The 18,177-nt window shown below is 46.8% G+C and overlaps 1 protein-coding gene across 2 annotated transcripts in view; it reads right to left on the bottom strand.

Moving 5' to 3' along the window:
- Positions 1 to 18,177, bottom strand: part of LOC144767792 (uncharacterized) — an 834,271-nt gene that overhangs the window by 75,645 nt on the left and 740,449 nt on the right. The window contains exon 7 of one of the 2 annotated variants that reach the window (XM_078651172.1): positions 8,709 to 8,858. The exons of the other annotated variant lie outside the window; for it this stretch is intronic. Coding sequence (XP_078507298.1) covers positions 8,709 to 8,858 — 150 coding nt within the window. The remainder of the gene's footprint in view (positions 1 to 8,708; positions 8,859 to 18,177) is intronic. 2 annotated transcript variants of the gene reach the window in all.

The raw sequence follows: 18,177 nt of genomic DNA, 5'->3' as shown, positions 1-18,177 counted from the left end.
GGATCTTGAGAGCCTCAGATTTGGATTCCTCCGGAAACATTTCTATATATGGTGGAATGTCCGACCACATTTGGCGGTCGAATCTGCATAAAATAGCAAGAGAATTGGCACTGGCGCCATGGTGTAGAATTTTTTACCGATGGAGTCGAGTCATCTTCCATCTCCATTTGGCGATGGAGAAGTAGGACTTCTGGCACAACGCTGGGCTGGTTGCGAAACCACAGAATCTGACTTAGGTTCCCCGATAAGGCAGGCAGGTGAGTTATCCGGAGCCTTATATTTCTTCTCCAATTTAGGTCATGCTGCCAGAATAGACACTGATCTCTTCATGACCTTTAAGCCCTCTTGCCATATAAAGTCTACTATAGGGATAGAGTGAACCTGCTTCTTTGTTTGTTCTTTGAAATCGTACAGGAAACAGTCAGCCTGCTTAGTAACCATGGGAAGCTGAAACCTCTTTGCAGCTCTCTCCATGAGGGTATGGAAGCCACCGATATCTTCAGGTGGTGAATCTACTGAAGGTGGAGTGGAAGGTGATTGTGTCTGGATCTGGTAGTCATCCCATTCGTTGGGAAGGGATATCTCATCCAGCTCTCCCTCTTCTCTCTCCTCGTCAGTGGTGTGAAACTCCTGGTCATGACATTGCGCTCCCACAGGTACTAGGGTAAGCGGAGGGGAGGGTCTAATTAGCAATGAATGCTGTGTAATGGGTGTTTGAGGAACTGAAGAGGCCGGCTCTGAAGGGGGGAAAGTGCGGTAGTAATCTTCTACGATATGCTGTAAATTTGAAACCAGAAAAACAGGCATTTGGATAGTTTGTTCAGTTTGCCTCTACTGGTTGATGGCTTCAGAGTAACATACATAGTCCTCATCCTCACCATCCTGGCATTTAATGAGAAGGTCAGACGGACTGTGAGCCACCCCAAACATTCCCCGATCTTCCGATTCCTCCACATCTGCTCCTTAATCCAACGATTTCTCTGCAAGACAGGGAGACACCTTACTTGGAGATAAGCGAAAAGGCAGTATAAGCTCCTGTGAAGGTCTTTTTTCCTTGGAAGCAAGTATATTCGTTGACGGGACCAGCATCGACGACGATGTCAAGCAAACCACAGACGAGGATGTCATAGATGACGTTTTCATTGACAGTTTTCCAGTTGACGATCTTGATGTCGACACGGTTCGTCGACGAGATCTGTATCTGAATTCCTCATTTTCGTTGACGAGGCTACCGTCGACAAAGACTGTGCCGACGAGGAAAGCGTTGATGAGAGAAAGTTGCCTTTGAGAGCCGCAGCGGCGACAAGAATTCCGTAGACAAAGGTCTTTTCTTTTTTGTCGACGAGGAAGACTAAGTTGCAATCGTAGATGGTCTCACCCTCACAGATACTAACGTGAATTGAGATGATGCAGACAACATGATCATCGTAGTCTGAGGGGACGAAAAAGTCGACGTCGTAGTGAGAGATTCCTGTCGATGAAGGAACCGTTAACGGTTTCGTCGACGGAGCATCTTTCTTGTGAGGTAAAGAGACTTTACAGCCTGCTTCATTTTTTTTTTTTTTTTAGGTGCAAAAATCAAAACTTTACTCCATAGTCGTCAAAACGCGTTTCGGCTCTCGCGAGCCTTGTTCACTTGACATGGTGGTACATTTTCTGTGCATTTTTTTTTTATTTTTATTTTTCAAAAACCTTTATTGTACCTTCAGAGTTACACAGCGGAATGCCCACAACCCTACGGGCTGGCCGCTATACCAATTTGTTAATCATAATGCAGCATTTAAACTTCTTTGCAGACATAGCCAACACACGAAATAGAATCGGAACTGCCGCAGTAAAGAGGTACAGTATACGCATCATAGTCCCAACTGTACTGGTTTTTGGTTTTCTATTTTTCAAAAAACAACAACAAAACAAAACAAACCAAACTTCAGGAATCACAATGTGGTCATATACTGATTGGTATCGGTCGAGTACGGCTCCTTCGTGAAATGTAACCCTTCAGCGTCCCCCCCCCTAAGCCTCCTGTCCCGCCTAAAGTGGGTGTCCGGGTATGTGAGTATGTTCTGCCTGACCGTGTTCCCTTGCACTCTCCCTACCGTGCCCCTGCGCAAGAACGCCACTTATTAGTTGCTCCCGTGTCTAATGTCCTCCCCCTCCGTACTGTCCGCTAGTAACACTAGCCCTCCTCCTCTTCCTCATCCGACACATCCTGTTCCTCCTCTGGCAAGGGATCGCAGATCTCCCCTCTGTATATATTCCGCTTAGTCCAGATTTTGTTCCACTTCCCCGGGCAGGCCCGGTTGGAATAGACCGCCCTTTCTGTTATCATCACCCTGTCCATATTCAAGCACCATTGTGTCTTGGTTGGTACTTCTGCCAACCCCCAACGCTGCGCAATATCCCTTTTGGCTACCATCAATCCCACCGTAACCCAGAGTTGACCATGTCTAGAGATATCAGTAGGTTCCCATATATTCAGTAGGCAGCCTGCTTCATTTTTGAAGTCTTTTTGATAAGGCGTAGAGGGCACAGACTGACCCTTAAGAGTGGCTGGTTCTTTTTTAAAAGATAAAGGCTGATCTTCATGTTTTGAGGTGTGGTGATGCATTTATAACATCTTAGCAGCCACCAACTCCACCTCACTAGTTCTTTTCTTTGAAGCTGTAGTTTGAAGTGGGGAATCACTCTCCTCATCAGATAAAGGATTTTCTTTGGTTTTAAGCTTCTGTAGCCACAGAAGAAGACGTCCTTCTCTAGCTCTCAAAGTTTTTTGGGGAAAAGTTCTATACATTTTGCAGTCTCTTACCTGGTGTTCAGGGTGAAGGCAATAAATACAGTTCTTATGGGGATCATCTGAGTGAAGTCTTAATTTCCCACAAGCATCACAATGCCGGAAGAGAGATCTTTTCGAAGAAGACATGTAGATTGAAAATCTGAAAGATTCAGAAGGCCAAGAGAAAGTACTGAGCATATCTCAGGGAGACTCCCTTCACACGACGTGCGGTGGAAAATCTGAGAGCCTGGAGCCTCTGTGGAGAGGGTTCTAGGGGGTGCTGTCGCCTGATTGGGTGGAGTTTGGACCATACCTAATGACTAGGATGAGATATTAAAGGGAATGGTTTTTCTCTATTAACTTTAATGTTAGAGTAATTGCTTACTGATTTTTATGTACAGTGTGACTCCCACTTCGACGACGGGGAATGATTCAAGCATGTAAATCTATGAAAGGTACCCCAATACTGGAGAAACCTGGCTCCATGAGGCCTCGACCCCAGATATCATTGCGGCACTCCCTCCAACCTATAGTGTGGTTAGACTGGATTAGGTGGATAAGAAAGTGGTGGCATCGCAATTGTTTTTTAAAAGGATTTTCATTGTAAGACACAAGATCTTTCAATCCAAGATTGTGAGGTATTATTTTTTCTCTATGCCTCTCACATAATTCCACTATGTTGGGCCCCTTGATTTATCGTCACCTGGGATATGCTGGTAATTGGAGCGCCCAGCTTCCAGATGCCTTTTCTCATCATATCCTCAAATGTGCAAACTTTAATGTGCTAGGACATCCTAATATTCACTTTGAGGATTCCCTTTGCTGTTTTGCCACCATTCTGATAGACGATCTTAGAGCTTTAAATCTTTCCTTGATGAACAACGCCCCTGCACACAGTGTTGGACATCTGCTGGACCCCCTTTCTCAAACCTTAAGAGTTTTGTTGAAGACAGTCCAATTTCTTTACTTTGGTCAGATCATTTTTCAGTACCAATCTCAGTTCTGATTTTTCCTCTGGTAACTACACTGACCTCAGGTCCAACGATTCTTTCAAGAAATTACTCCTATCTCAATTTCATTATTTTCAAATCCTCAAGACAAGACGCATGAACCAGTTTGAGCCATTCAGTAGATTAAGACCTGTCTACGATTGATAACTGAATTATGAATACCCAGGATTTGGTTATGCCGACTGAATTTATCACTTAGTCCAGACTACATCCTCCAGCCCCATGGTTATATGACACTCTTCGAGGGTCAAAAAGCACTGTAAGCATCTGGAAAGGATTTGGCGAAAATCCTATTACGAGGAAGACAAATTTAAATGCCGATTTAGCTCTGAAAGAATATCTTAAAGCTTGAAATTCTACTCTGCTAAAATCCTCCCTGCTCAAAGATGTCAAAAACACTATTCACAGTGGTTAAAGAGCTATCTGATTCTGGAGAGATATCCACCCCCTCCTACCTTTTACAGCCAAATGTGAAGAACTGGATTGCTTTAATAAAAAGGTGGCAGATATTCAGGCCTCGATATCCTGGAACTCTACGTCTCTGCCAGAAAGCAGGGTCACCGGGGACTTCAGTAGCCAAAGCTCATAAAGAATTAGACAGCAATACTACTTCTGGAAATAGTCTCAATCACTGCTCAGATTCCTTCTCTCCTATTGAAGTCCCCTGCCTTCCTTACTTTGTTGAACTCCATAAAAGCTGAGGGCCCGATTCCAAAAGTAATCTGAGACAAAATCCTAACTTTACGACTTTCGGAATTCACAAAAGACATTTAGGAGTAGTAAAGTTAGGACTTTGTCTTAAATTTGTTTTACGTTTTGTTCTTGAGACAAAATCCTAACTTAAGTTTAACTTACGTTTGTCTTAAGATCAAAACTTAAGTCAAAATCCTAAATTAAACTTAAGTTAGGATTTTGTCTTAAGACCAAAACTTAAGACACAATCCTAACTTTACTACTCCTAAATGCCTTTTGTGAATACCAAAAGTCGTGAAGTTAGGATTTTGGCTTAGATTACTTTTGTGAATTGGGCCCTGAGACTTCTGTTGAGCCCCTCCTTCGTCCTATGTGATTAAACTCAGCCATGAATTTTTGCAAATAATGACTGCCCTTCTTAATTCTTCACTGCAAGAGGGTCTTGTTCCTAAAGCCTGGTAACACGCTATGATTCTGCCCCTACTAAAGAAGGCTAATCTAGATTCTACTAATTGGTAAAATTATAGGCCAATTCAGGTTTTCAAAAAAATTCTTGAAAAACATGTAAACCAGCAAGTCTCATCATTTGTGTAAGCACACAATATCCTTTACCCATCACAATCTGGATTCAAGGCTGGTTACAGTACAGAATTCATTTTGCTGGGAGTTACAGAGCATTTCAGACTTTATTTCGATAGGTGCGCTAATCCTGCTTGACCTTGACGCAGCTTTTGACACTGTGAGGTATATTTACTATTGAATGGTGCAGAGTGGTGCTGCAAGCAATTTTACAGTGTCACGCTGCGTCATTTCAAGAAAGCAGGGGCACACCCCTGTATTTTCTTTTGCGCCAGCACAAAAAATAGTTGCCTAGCGCCAGCCCAGACATCCTTGCACCGTTTTGCAAGGGTGCCTGCATGGCAGAGATGATTGTTTATGTGCAGGAAGATTTCTCTTCTTGCACATAAACAATAAAAAATGGCGACTTGCTACTTACAAGCAAGAAGCATATCACCATTAATTATTGATTGTTTTTGTGCAAGGGACAAGTTTAATGCACAAAAACAATCATTGATTGCGTTTCGCTCTTTATATGTATGAATGCAGGACACAGAGCAAACAACGAGGAGAAATAAAAGTATTTCTCCTCTACGCGCCATTCTAATGTCTGTTTTTCACTGGCGTTAATTTTTGGTGCTGACTCAGATGTACAGATTCTTGTAAATCTGGGGAAGCGGCAAAATTGGTGTTTCATGGAAACGCCCATAGCAACACCCACTACATGTCCCTTTCACGCAAAGTGATGCGTGAAAAGGGACCGTACTTACAAGGCGGCGTTTAAGCCACTCAAAGTGGCGTAGCACCGCTTCGTAAATATGGAGCTTGGCATAGAGCCACTGGAGCGTCAGGAAAAGTGATGCTCCGTTGGTGCTATGCCCTTGTAAATATGCCAGTGTGTCATGAGTCACTCTTAAAAAAGACTGGAGGACATGGGTCTCCATGATAAAGAGCTGCCAAGGCTGGTTTCTTTTTTGCATCACTGGACTTTTTAGGTTTTCTCCACCATCTCTACTTCTAGGTGCTATTCTCTTGCTTCTGGAGTCCTCCAGCTCTAAGCCCGGTGCTATTTTGCATCCCCTGGCTGATACTGTGGAAGGCTGTAGCCTTTCTCTGTTCTTCTACACCAATGGCACCCAGATTTTCTCTGTCACCTAGTCAGGTTCACGTCTAGGACACTTTAAACACCTGTCTTCTGAAAGTAGCCACGTGGATGAGTAACAATTCTTTGAAACTAAATTGTGATAAGGCCTGTTTTTCAGTCTTAAAGTGGTTTTAAAATATTCACTGGATATAACCTTTTTTCTGCTCAATGAACTAGAATTCACGACCTGATTCTGTCAAGACTGGACTATAGAAATATTCGATGACTTCACTCACAAGTCTGCAAGTGGTTGAGGAAAAGTGTTCTTCTGATCGACATTGTTTTTTCATTGCCATGTCGTGTCAAACACTTCCACACGACCCACCTGGTCGTTTCTGCTGATGCCTGGGAAAATTCTAACTGACACGACAAAAACCATCTTGCAGCCTGCATTTCTGCCCAGGAACTGTCACAGACCCAACCCCCCTTGTTCTTTGCAGTTCAACAGAAAGTCATGAGACACTCACGCCCTGTGTAAATGATTTATTTTCCATCTCCTGCTCCCAGCCTGGTAAACATCCTTGACACCGTGATAAGGTTATCTGGACAATGGTCTGACTGCTGGGCCTTGATCAGGGTGATTAAACAATGACCTGAAGGACTGGACCTTGATCAAGCTGAGTGAACAATGACCTGAAAGACCGAGCTTTGATCAAACTGAGTGAACAATGATTTGAGTACCAAGCCATGACCAGGTCACCAACTACAAACATCGTCTGGATCTGGTTATCAACTGCAAACACTGCCCTGATGGAACAATGGACTAATAGCCAAAAGACTAGAATGAAAAAGTATAAAAGGCTTGTAAGCTGCGGAGTAAAGCAGCAGCCTCCTCTGTCTTGTTTCTAACGAGCTTGGGACTCTGTTCCATAGCCCGGGCTATTTGAATAAATCTGCAGACGAAGGCTCCTGTGTCTCCTTTTACTACGTATGAAGGGTATGGAAGACTTGGGCGGTTCCCTCGCCGCCGAGACCCAGTAAGTGGGTTATTCCGGTTCTTCAAATGGCGCCCGAACAGGGACTCCACGAGTATGAAGGTCAGGCCCGGTGGATGTGAGGAGGTGCACGGAGAGACTCCGACGGAGGCGCCCTACCCGAGGGATTCTTGCAATCCGGTAAGCCGAACGACTCGCCCGCTGTTCCTCCCCACCCGGTCTGGGCCACATGACTGCGTTCTCGCTTGAGTCCCCTAGCAAATCATTTCTGGAGCAGGACACAGCCCTACGTCTGCAGAAGAGAACTACTCATGTAAGGTAAGGGTGGACTGATCACCCACCAAGTCTGTATGATTCTGTTATTGACTTTTGCAAAAGCCAAGCTGTTATTGACTTTTGCAAAAGCCAAGCAAGCGAGGTAAGTTTTTAAAACCTGCTGGTGTCTGTTATCTGTTTTCAAGCATGCCAGTCAGTAGTAAGTTCAAGAGATTATGTTGTTGTATGTGTAAGCAGGACTCCCAGCTGGAGGCGGCCTGTCCGCTTCCTCCAGAAGGGACCCCATGCCATACGATGTATGTTAAACATGGCCCTGCTACCATAATGTTTTCCTCATTCTGGGTAAAATATACGAAACAAAGTAACGTGGAATTACAGTGGCCACTTTATGGCTCCTTTAATTCCCAAGTTCTCGCCAACTTAGAGGAACAATTAATGAAAAGAAAAACGCGCCCGTCTATGTTTGAATCTGTCCGATTTTGGAGGAAAGAGATAGAGCAGAGAGCTAGAAAGCAGAAGGCTCAAGAAGGAAAACAGGAACGTATGTCAATGGCCAACCACGCCAGAGAAAATTTACAAAATCAAATGACAAAATTGGTATAAATAGCCGATCGGGAACATGGGGCTCGGGTACAAAAATGTTATCCAGCTCGGGAGGAGAAAGGAAAGGGCCATATGGAAGGAGGAGAAGAAGGTGATTCCTTGCTTGATACCATGCTAGAAAGCCCTCCTGCATATGCCCCAATGTACCCTGCCCCGACGCCCCGCATGTCCCCCCGCCACCGCCCACTCCTGCCCCCACTGCCCCTCCTATTCTCCCTGTCACACCAACCCTCCCGATTTTTCCTATGACACCGACCACGCCCGCTAACCCTGTCCTCGCTGCGGGAGTGAAAATAAGTCTCCATCCGCCCAACCCCTGCGGCTTTACCCCTACCCGCCCTTTTCCTACTTCCCCGTGGTCTACAGTTAAGCAGGATTTATATAAGTTGTTGAATTCCCCCCGACTGGCCTCCTTGCGCTCTGCAGTCAGCTTTTCGTCCCTTCGAGAAAATGACCTACAGAAGCAACAGTGTGAATGTTGGATAAATAACGGGAATATTTATGCCTTTAAAGAAATATGGTCCACCTTGTCCCAGTGGACGATTATGGAACAGACCACCTGGGCTGAATACATGGTTACCCTGGTCATGCAAAGATTTGAGAATGCGCTTATGCAGATACCCACCGGATTAATGGACCTTAGGTTGCAAATAAAAAGAGGCGATGTTCAGGGAGAGGGGATGTTACGCGCTATGTCTGCTTTAATGGCTTACCGTGATATGACCGCTTTTCCCAACATTCCTCTAGAAACAGCTATGCCAATGAGAGAGGCGGCCACTGTCTTTGTTAACGCACTTCCGATGCCCAAATTATTGGCCGAGGGGCTGTTGAGGCACACTGGCGCAGGCTTTGGGTTCATGTTCCTAGGAAAAGGTCAGAAGTAATGCAGTTAAAAGGACAATTACCACTACTCGGAAGAATCCGGCTGCCTTTTACAGAGAATTAGGTCAGATTATAGCTGCAGGTACTCTCGTTCTTGAGGATATAGATTTACTTTTTGGTACGGTTGTCCCCACTCAAATTTGGGACAAGATTCGACATACTGACCATGAAGTGGCATTGGGAGGTAAATGGCCTGACCTAGAGGCTATGGAAAAAGCAAGGGTAGGAGGGACTAAACTAGAAGCTGCCATCCTGACTTTGCCCGGCAAAATAATGACGTTCATGAAAACACTTTTGCCGGAAACTGTCATTAACTGGGATAAAATAAAACGCCTGTAGGCAGCGAAAAGATGAGAATGTGGCTGACTTCTTTACTAATTTTGAGACAGAATACAAGGGACATAGTGGTTTGGATCCCTGGACCCCTGGTTCTGGCCCAGTGTTTGTCGATAAGTTTGTCAGCAACTTGCTTCCTGAGATATCCGTCAGGCTTAAGAAAGTTGAAAGTACGTGGTCTACCCAAACTATGACTGGTATCTTGGCAATGGCACAATATCACGAGAATAGGAAGAATGAAGATAGAGACAAGTAAAGTAAGAAGGTTAGGGATCTTAAGACTAAGGCACTTTTGCAGCAGGCTTACCCTCCCCGAGGTCCCGATGCCAGCGGGAATTTCAGACCCCAACCCCCTCCGAGGGCTCGCCAGTCTACCCCCTCCAGCCCTAAACATACGGGAGCACTCCAAACAGATAAGTGTGCTTATTGTAAGGGGTATGGCCATTTGATAGATGAGTGTCCGTGTTAGCTGAAAACATCCGAACAGGGAAGACTCAGCCTCGCGCTCCCAGGGAGGGGGGAGGCCGTCTAGGGACCATGGCCCGCCCCATCCACAGGATAAAGAACGTAGGCCCAGGGATGATGCTCCCGCCGGGCCAGAAGGGTTGATGGGTACGAAGCAACACGCACTTATTACAATGATGATTATGACGAAGTTGATGAGACGGGGTCCTACCAAGCATAGGACAGCCAGGAAAGGGGTATTACCAGAGTGCAAATTCCAGTGGATCAAAGTGGCCCGTATGTTCAAATGTCAGTTGTGGGGGAACGATCAGAATTTTCTTTTGGATACTGGGGCCACCAGGTCTGCTATTGCACGTCTGTCAGTCCCGGAGGCACCCCTTTCTGGCAATATAAATGTATCTGTGGGTTTTGCAGGAACACCTGTGACCAGCCCTGTCTCTGAACCCCTCCACCTCGATATTGGTCCTGCACATGTTGACGCTCCTTTGGTCCTTACTACAGGTTGCAGGGAAAACTTGTTAGGCATGGATTTACCGAAAGCTCTGTATGTGACCATATCATGTAATCCCCAAGGTGTATCCCTAACAAGTTCTCCCACCGCAGCTTCCTATATGTATCTATCAGGTCCCCTCCCACCAGAGTTGCAGTCTTTACCTTCCTCCCACTGGGCATCATTAGACACTGTTGTAGGGTGTCTCAACATATCCCTTCACGTGCACTTCTCCCCCGCCTCCGGCAGTATCGACTACCCGCGGAAGAAATGGCCCTTTTAACAATAATATCTGAATTGATGGGCAAGGGTGTAGTGGAGGAAACACTTGGCAATATCTGTAACAGTCCCATTATCCCCGTTCTTAAAAAGACCAATGGAGATGCTCTCTCCCCTAAAATATACAGATTTGTGATTGATCTGAGAGCCCTTAACAAAATAACAATATCCCAATATCCTGTTGTCCCCGACATTACAGCCCTCTTAACGATGGTCCCTTCTGACGCCAAGCACTTTTCTGTCATTGATCTGAAGAATGCCTTTTTCAGCATTCCTATACATCTTGAAAGCAGACATTTTTTGGTTTCTCCCTTGGTGGGCGGAGCTTTTGATTATGCCTCGCCCCTCAAGGTTTCACAGAGAGCCCCAGTATCTATAGTCAAGCCCTAAAAAGTCAACTAGATTCCTTGGAACTCCCTGATAATGCCACACTATTACAATATATAGATGACCTCCTCATTGTTGCAAATTCTGCCCCAGCATGTATAGAAGCTACTCTGTTTGTTACGCCACCTTGCCCTCCATAATCACGAAGTCTCTTTGAAAAAGCTTGAGTTTTGTCAAGAGAAGGTGACCTATTTAGGTCTTCTCCTCTCGGAGGAGGGAAGGCAGCCCACCGCTGATCGTGTAGCCATTATCAATGCTATAACGGCCCCACGAACACAAAAGCAGGTGCGAGCCTTCATAGGCCTAACCTCATACTGTAGACAGTGGATTTCCAATGTTTCGCCTATGGTCAAACCTCTTCTTGCCCTCACCACTAAAGACATATCAGACAGTTCCTTTCCATGGACTAGAGAGCATGCGCAGGCCTTCCAAGATTTAAAGAGGGCTCTGTGACTGCTCCAGTCCTCGGTACTCCTGATTATAACAAACAATTTTTTCTTTTTGTACATGAGGCGGACGGCTGTGCATGCGCTGTCTTGACCCAGATGTTCGGAGGTCACCATTGGCCATATGCCTATTTTTCAGCCACCTTAGATCCTGTTGCAAGGGCTCTCTCAGGATGCCTACGGGAGACCGCTGCGGCCGCCCTCATGGTCCGTCAAGAGTGCGGGAATCGTCATGAACTCACCCCTTACTCTGATGGTTCCCCATTCTGTAGATACTCTCCTTAATAACACCAATACACAGTACCTCACTAGCGCACGATATGAACTGACACTCTTTGCCAGCCATATTAACATCAAAAGATGCACTGTACTAAACCCCGCCACATTACTTCCACTGGATACTCAGGATGCCAGCTTAGACCCACATGACTGCATATTAAGGACAGAGGAGGAGACGAAGGGACGGGTTGACTTACAGGACACCCCGATAGTAGAACCAGAAGGTACACTGTATGTGGACGGATCATGTCTCAGAGGGCCAGATGGTAACACCTCAGCCGCCTACGCCCTCACGACATTAGGGCAAGTAGTAGAAACAGCTCAGATTCTGCAGTGCTCTGCTCAAGCAGCAGAATTAGCCTGTGAGTTAAGCAAAGTGATGACGGTAAATATTTATACTGACAGCCAATATTCTGTCGGGGTGGCCCACAACTTCGGGAGACTATGGAAAGAAAGGAATTTCCTTACTTCCCATGGGACCAAGATTCAACATGGCCCCCTAATTCACCGATTGTTAGACTCCCTGACACTCCCCAGAAAGGTGGCCATTATAAAATGTAAAGCCCATAAGAAAGTGACAGATGATGTTGGGAAAGGCAATGCCCTGGCTGACCAGACGGACAGACAAACAGCTCTTAGGAAAAGGGAAGGAATGTATGTAGGAGGTCCCGCTAGGTGGGTGGCAGACGAGGGCGTGGATGAAAACACAGTACAGAGTGTGATTGATATTCAGTCCCATACTAGTCCTGAGGAACTGAGGGTGTGGAAGGAGCAATTAGCAAAGGAGGGAATTGATGGTTGTTGGGTTCGTACGACTATGGAAAGACAATGGATGTTACCTGACAGTCACGTTCTACCAGTAATTATGATGGCCCATGGTCCTGCTCACATTAGTGCAAAAGGGATATGTAAACTGTCGGAACCTACATGGTACAACTCTTAGATACCATGCATGATTTGCCCAATGTATAACCCAGGAAAAGGCACAGTTACTCCTCCTACCTTCCCTTTTGAAGTCCTCCAAATGGATTACATCCAGATGGACCGATGTAACAATTTGAAACATGTCCTAGTCGTGGTCTGTACCTTCAGCCGATGGGTGGAGGCCTACCCCGTCAAAGACTGCACCAATATAACTACCACCAAAGTGCTATTAAAAGAGTACCTCCCACGATTTGGTTTGCCTCGCTTGGTCTGGAGTGACAATGGGACACACTTTACGGCTCAATTTTGGAATATGTCTGTACAGCATTGGGTATAAAACAAAAATTTCATGCAGCTAACCACCCCCAGTCAGCAGGGAGGTGTACAATGGTATCCTAAAAACTAAAATGGCCAAAATAGTAGCCGAGACAGGTGTCACTTGGGTTGATGCTCTGCCCGTAGCCCTACTGTCCACAAGAACAACGGCCCACACCAGGATAGGGCTATCCCCCCATGAGATTGTGTTCGGGAGGCCTGCCAATGTATGCGGTGTCCCGCGGCCTAAGAAGCTGTCTGATGTGGAATACCCTGTATTAACTGATTATCTGTAGTCTGACTAATATCTTTCATACTCTTTATCACCAGGTGCATGAGGCCATACCTGACAAAAGCGCGAGGGCCCAGGACACGTTATCCAACCTGGTGAATGGGTCCTGATCCGGAACTTTCAACGGACTAAGAGCCTCGAGCCCCGCTGGACACAGCCCTGTCAGGTGTTGCTGGCCACCTGCACCGCCGTGAAAGTAGAAGGTTGGAAGAATTGGGTGCATTTGTTGCACTGCAGGCGTGTGCCTCTGCCCTTCCCCTATGATCAGTGGGTGAGGGAAGGACAAGGAGACACAGAAACAGTCCCGACGTTTGTCCCATTCAGCGATGCCAGACTGCATTCTACATCTACGGAAGCAGAGAGTGACAGCATTCTGAAAGGAAGGGTGGAACCCTCCCTTAACTCTGCTCAACACCAAGAACAATTGTTTCCCGACCATACTGTCCCTACTTCCGACCGATATAACTTGCGCCCCCGAGGGAAGGCTTGCCCGTGACTTCGCCAAGTTCCTATAGGCTGTACGGCTGTGATCTTCCGAGTAGTGCTGGTGTGTCAGACTAAGGTACGCCATAGGGCCCTTGGCACCTGCGCCCAGTAAAGCAATCACCAATCACAGACAGCCACTAGAGGTCCCTGGCTTAGCACAATGGCTGGCCTCCAAAACACCCGAATCCAGAAACAATATGTTCGTCTCCGACATAGTAAATGCTTCATGGTGACACTGTTTGTCTCCCTCATCTTGTCTATTCTTGGTTGGCAGTTACTAATCTACCACCCTGTTACCTCACCACCCCTACCCCGACTCCTGCAGAGCACCAGTATTACACGTTACCAGCCCACGAATTACACCGCCATGCAGAATTCTTCAATAACACCTTCATCACCAGCTGATCATGATCACTTCCAACTACTGGGTTTGTGGACTGATGCCGCATTCCATGATACACCCTGTCCCATTCTTTCCCTACCGCTTTTCCATCTCTGGGTCTTGTCTTGCATGGTGGATGTTGATACAGGAGGCCTACACTGTCAATGGTACTGCCAATTCTGCACTTGGAACATTTCGGGATGACTTCCGGCAGAACAGATCTGGCCATGCCAATGCTCCTTTTTGCCCGACCAGCTCATCTACATCGCTACTATCACCAGATGAACTCGGTGAAATGGTAGTATTCAACTCAACCACTCGACGAACATTTTCCAGATTACGCACAAGAAGGATACTGCCTGATGTACGAGACACTGTGAATGTCATAAATGTGCAAGGCCGTGTCTGCATCCATGGCCTAGGGACTAAGAAAGTTGGTACCAGTGCATGTGATATCACAAAAACTTTAAACTCTACATCTCCTACGAAGCTGGTGGCATCCCCCAACACCTATTTCATCTGTGGCACAGCCGCCTACACTTGGCTCCCCCGTAACTGGCCTGGTACCTGCTATCTGGCCTTCCTCCTTCCACCAACGGATTCTACACATCGAGGTTACCATAAGTTAATGAAGGGCACTCTGCGCCGCTCACGTAGGGGTGTCATATCAGCCGAGGATACAGCAGGCCAGGAAACCGGGGACTTCTTTAAAGGTTTCCTTCCATTCTGGAGCCCCATGGCAAACAGTCGGGCTGTACGAGGACTGACCAGGGTCCATGAAGCCACCATCACAGTAACAGCTGGTGCCCTCTCCAACATCACTGCAGAGCTACAGGCGGACCGCCTTATAACGCTTCAGAACCGCATGGTCCTAGACGTCATCCTTGCTGATCGGGGTGGTGTGTGTAAATTGATCGGCTCCAGCTGCTGCGTGTACATCCCAGACAACGCACATACAGTGTACGATGCCATCCAACGTCTGCATCGCCTTTCTTCCGAAATTCATCTGGATGAAGGCAACTGGTCCCTCACAGGCTGGATCTGGGGCCTCCTTTCCCAGTGGGGGTGGAGGGTCCTCATCTTCCTTGCCTTGGGAGTAACTCTCCTGGTCTCCTGCTGTTTGTGCTTTCAGTGCCTGCCAGTGCTCTGTACGATATGTGTCCAGACCATCAAGCCTCCACCCTCTAACATTCACAACACCAATATGACGATGATGCTCCAACAACAAAACGATGGCCTTATGAACATTGACATTTCTTAAAGTATTTGCCACTCAATGGCAAAAGGAGGGTCTGAGGAAAAGTGTTCTTCTGATCGGCATCATTTGTACCAGGACTCCATTGTTTTTTCATTGCCATCTTGTGTCAAACACTTCCACACGACCCACCTGTTTCTTTCTGCTGATCCCTGGGAAAATTCTAACTGACACAACAAAAACCATCTGTCACACACCAAACACCCCCGTTCTTTGCAGTTCAACAGAAAGCCATGAGACACTCACGCCCTGTGTAAATTATTTGTTTTCCATCTCCTGTTCTCCGCCTGGTAAACATGCTTGACACTGTGATCAGGTTATCTGGACAATGGTCTGACTGCTGGGCCTTGATCAGGGTGATTAAACAATGACCTGAAGGACCGGGCTTTGATCAAGCTGAGTGAACAATGACCTGAAAGACCGAGCTTTGATCAAACTGAGTGAACCATGATTTGAGTACCAAGCCTTGACCAGGTCCCCAACTACAAACATCGTCTGGATCTGGTTATCAACTGCAAACACTGCCCTGATTGAACAATGGACTAACAGCCAAAAGACTAGAATGAAAAAGTATAAAAGGCATGTAAGCTGCGGAGTAAAGCAGCAGCCTCCTCTGTCTTGTTTCTAACGAGCTTGGGACTCTGTTCCATAGCCCGGGCTATTTGAATAAATCTGGGTTCCTCCTGCAGAAGAAGGCTTTTGTGTCTCCTTTTACTACGTATGAAGGGTATGAAAGACTTAGACGGTTCCCCCGCTGCCGAGACCCAGTAAGTGGGTTATTCCGGTTCTTCATGGTCCAGAATACGACTGCCAGACTGTTATTCCAACTCCCCAAATATTCCTCCATATCCAGTCTCCTCCGAGACCTCCACTTGCTTTTGGTGGAAAAACGTATCCAATTCAAAGCTTTGTGCTGTATGCATAAAGCCATGTGCAACATAGGCCACCAGTATCTGCGACTGCTGGTGAAACACTACTGCAACAGCAGTTCCCCACTGTTCCAGCAATCGCAATCTCTGTGTGGTCCTCAGATTTAAAAAAAAACTTGTCAGGGTGGTTGCTCCTTTTCCTATCTGGGTCCCAAGCTATGGAACGCTTTGCCCGACCCTATGTGGAGCCATTCTTGAGTGGAGGTTCAATGTTTGTATTTGGTGATTTTATTTCTGATGAACAGTGGTACTGTTCCATGTATTGTTTTGTGGGTGATAGAACCTGGCTTGAAGGTGGTTCTTCTGTTAACAGGTAACCAATGTAGGGTTATCAAGGCAGGGGAGATGTGGGCTTGTGGATTTCATTTATGAGTCGTCTGGCAGCAGAGTTCTGAATTTGTTGTTGTTTTTTATAGCCGATAAAGATGATCCATGGTAGAGCACATTGGTGTAATCAAGTTTAGACAGCACAATAGAGTACAAGCTCATTAACGTTAGGGGGAGTCCATCGACAACTTCTACGCGAGCTGGCCAGCACCTGCACAGATGAGGACCAGCTCAAAGAAATCCAGGCTTAACTGATGTAAAGGTGCAGAAAATAAACATTGCAAAAAAGAACAAGTGATGGACTGAATGTGGATCAATGTCACACACTCCCCCAGTCAAAAGATCTGGGCCCAAATCCATCGTTTTTTTGCACTCCACACCACCCTGGGTCAGATAATGGCTTTATGCAAATCAGCTCTGACCCTGTTGCCCCATGGGAACAGTCCAGTCCGAACTACAACAGCCATATCCTTCCCAGACCGGAATCAAGCATCCGAGGACCGGACCGGTTTCGAGGTAACACCTCTCTTCAGCCCGGCTAGCTTGACTCCAAGTGGTGTGGAGTGCCTGGGACCCACGTCTGGGCATCCCCAGCGCACTTAGGGCGGCAATTGCAAAAAAGAACAAGTGATGGACTGAATGTGGATCAATGTCACACACTCCCCCAGTCAAAAGATCTGGGCCCAAATCCATCGTTTTTTTGCACTACACACCACCCTGGGTCAGATAATGGCTTTATGCAAATCAGCTCTGACCCTGTTGCCCCATGGGAACAGTCCAGTCCGAACTACAACAGCCATATCCTTCCCAGACCGGAATCAAGCATCCGAGGACCGGACCGGTTTCGAGGTAACACCTCTCTTCAGCCCGGCTAGCTTGACTCCAAGTGGTGTGGAGTGCCTGGGACCCACGTCTGGGCATCCCCAGCGCACTTAGGGCGGCAATTGCAAAAAAGAACAAGTGATGGACTGAATGTGGATCAATGTCACACACTCCCCCAGTCAAAAGATCTGGGCCCAAATCCATCGTTTTTTTGCACTCCACACCACCCTGGGTCAGATAATGGCTTTATGCAAATCAGCTCTGACCCTGTTGCCCCATGGGAACAGTCCAGTCCGAACTACAACAGCCATATCCTTCCCAGACCGGAATCAAGCATCCGAGGACCGGACCGGTTTCGAGGTAACACCTCTCTTCAGCCCGGCTAGCTTGACTCCAAGTGGTGTGGAGTGCCTGGGACCCACATCTGGGCATCCCCAGCGCACTTAGGGCGGCAATTGCAAAAAAGAACAAGTGATGGACTGAATGTGGATCAATGTCACACACTCCCCCAGTCAAAAGATCTGGGCCCAAATCCATCGTTTTTTTGCACTCCACACCACCCTGGGTCAGATAATGGCTTTATGCAAATCAGCTCTGACCCTGTTGCCCCATGGGAACAGTCCAGTCCGAACTACAACAGCCATATCCTTCCCAGACCGGAATCAAGCATCCGAGGACCGGACCGGTTTCGAGGTAACACCTCTCTTCAGCCCGGCTAGCTTGACTCCAAGTGGTGTGGAGTGCCTGGGACCCACGTCTGGGCATCCCCAGCGCACTTAGGGCGGCAATTGCAAAAAAGAACAAGTGATGGACTGAATGTGGATCAATGTCACACACTCCCCCAGTCAAAAGATCTGGGCCCAAATCCATCGTTTTTTTGCACTCC

The sequence above is a fragment of the Lissotriton helveticus genome, chromosome 7 (assembly GCF_964261635.1).
Source record: "Lissotriton helveticus chromosome 7, aLisHel1.1, whole genome shotgun sequence".
NCBI classification, from domain to species: domain Eukaryota; kingdom Metazoa; phylum Chordata; class Amphibia; order Caudata; family Salamandridae; genus Lissotriton; species Lissotriton helveticus.
The sequence above is the reverse complement of the archived record's forward strand: the minus strand, read 5'-3'. Positions and strand labels throughout refer to the sequence as shown.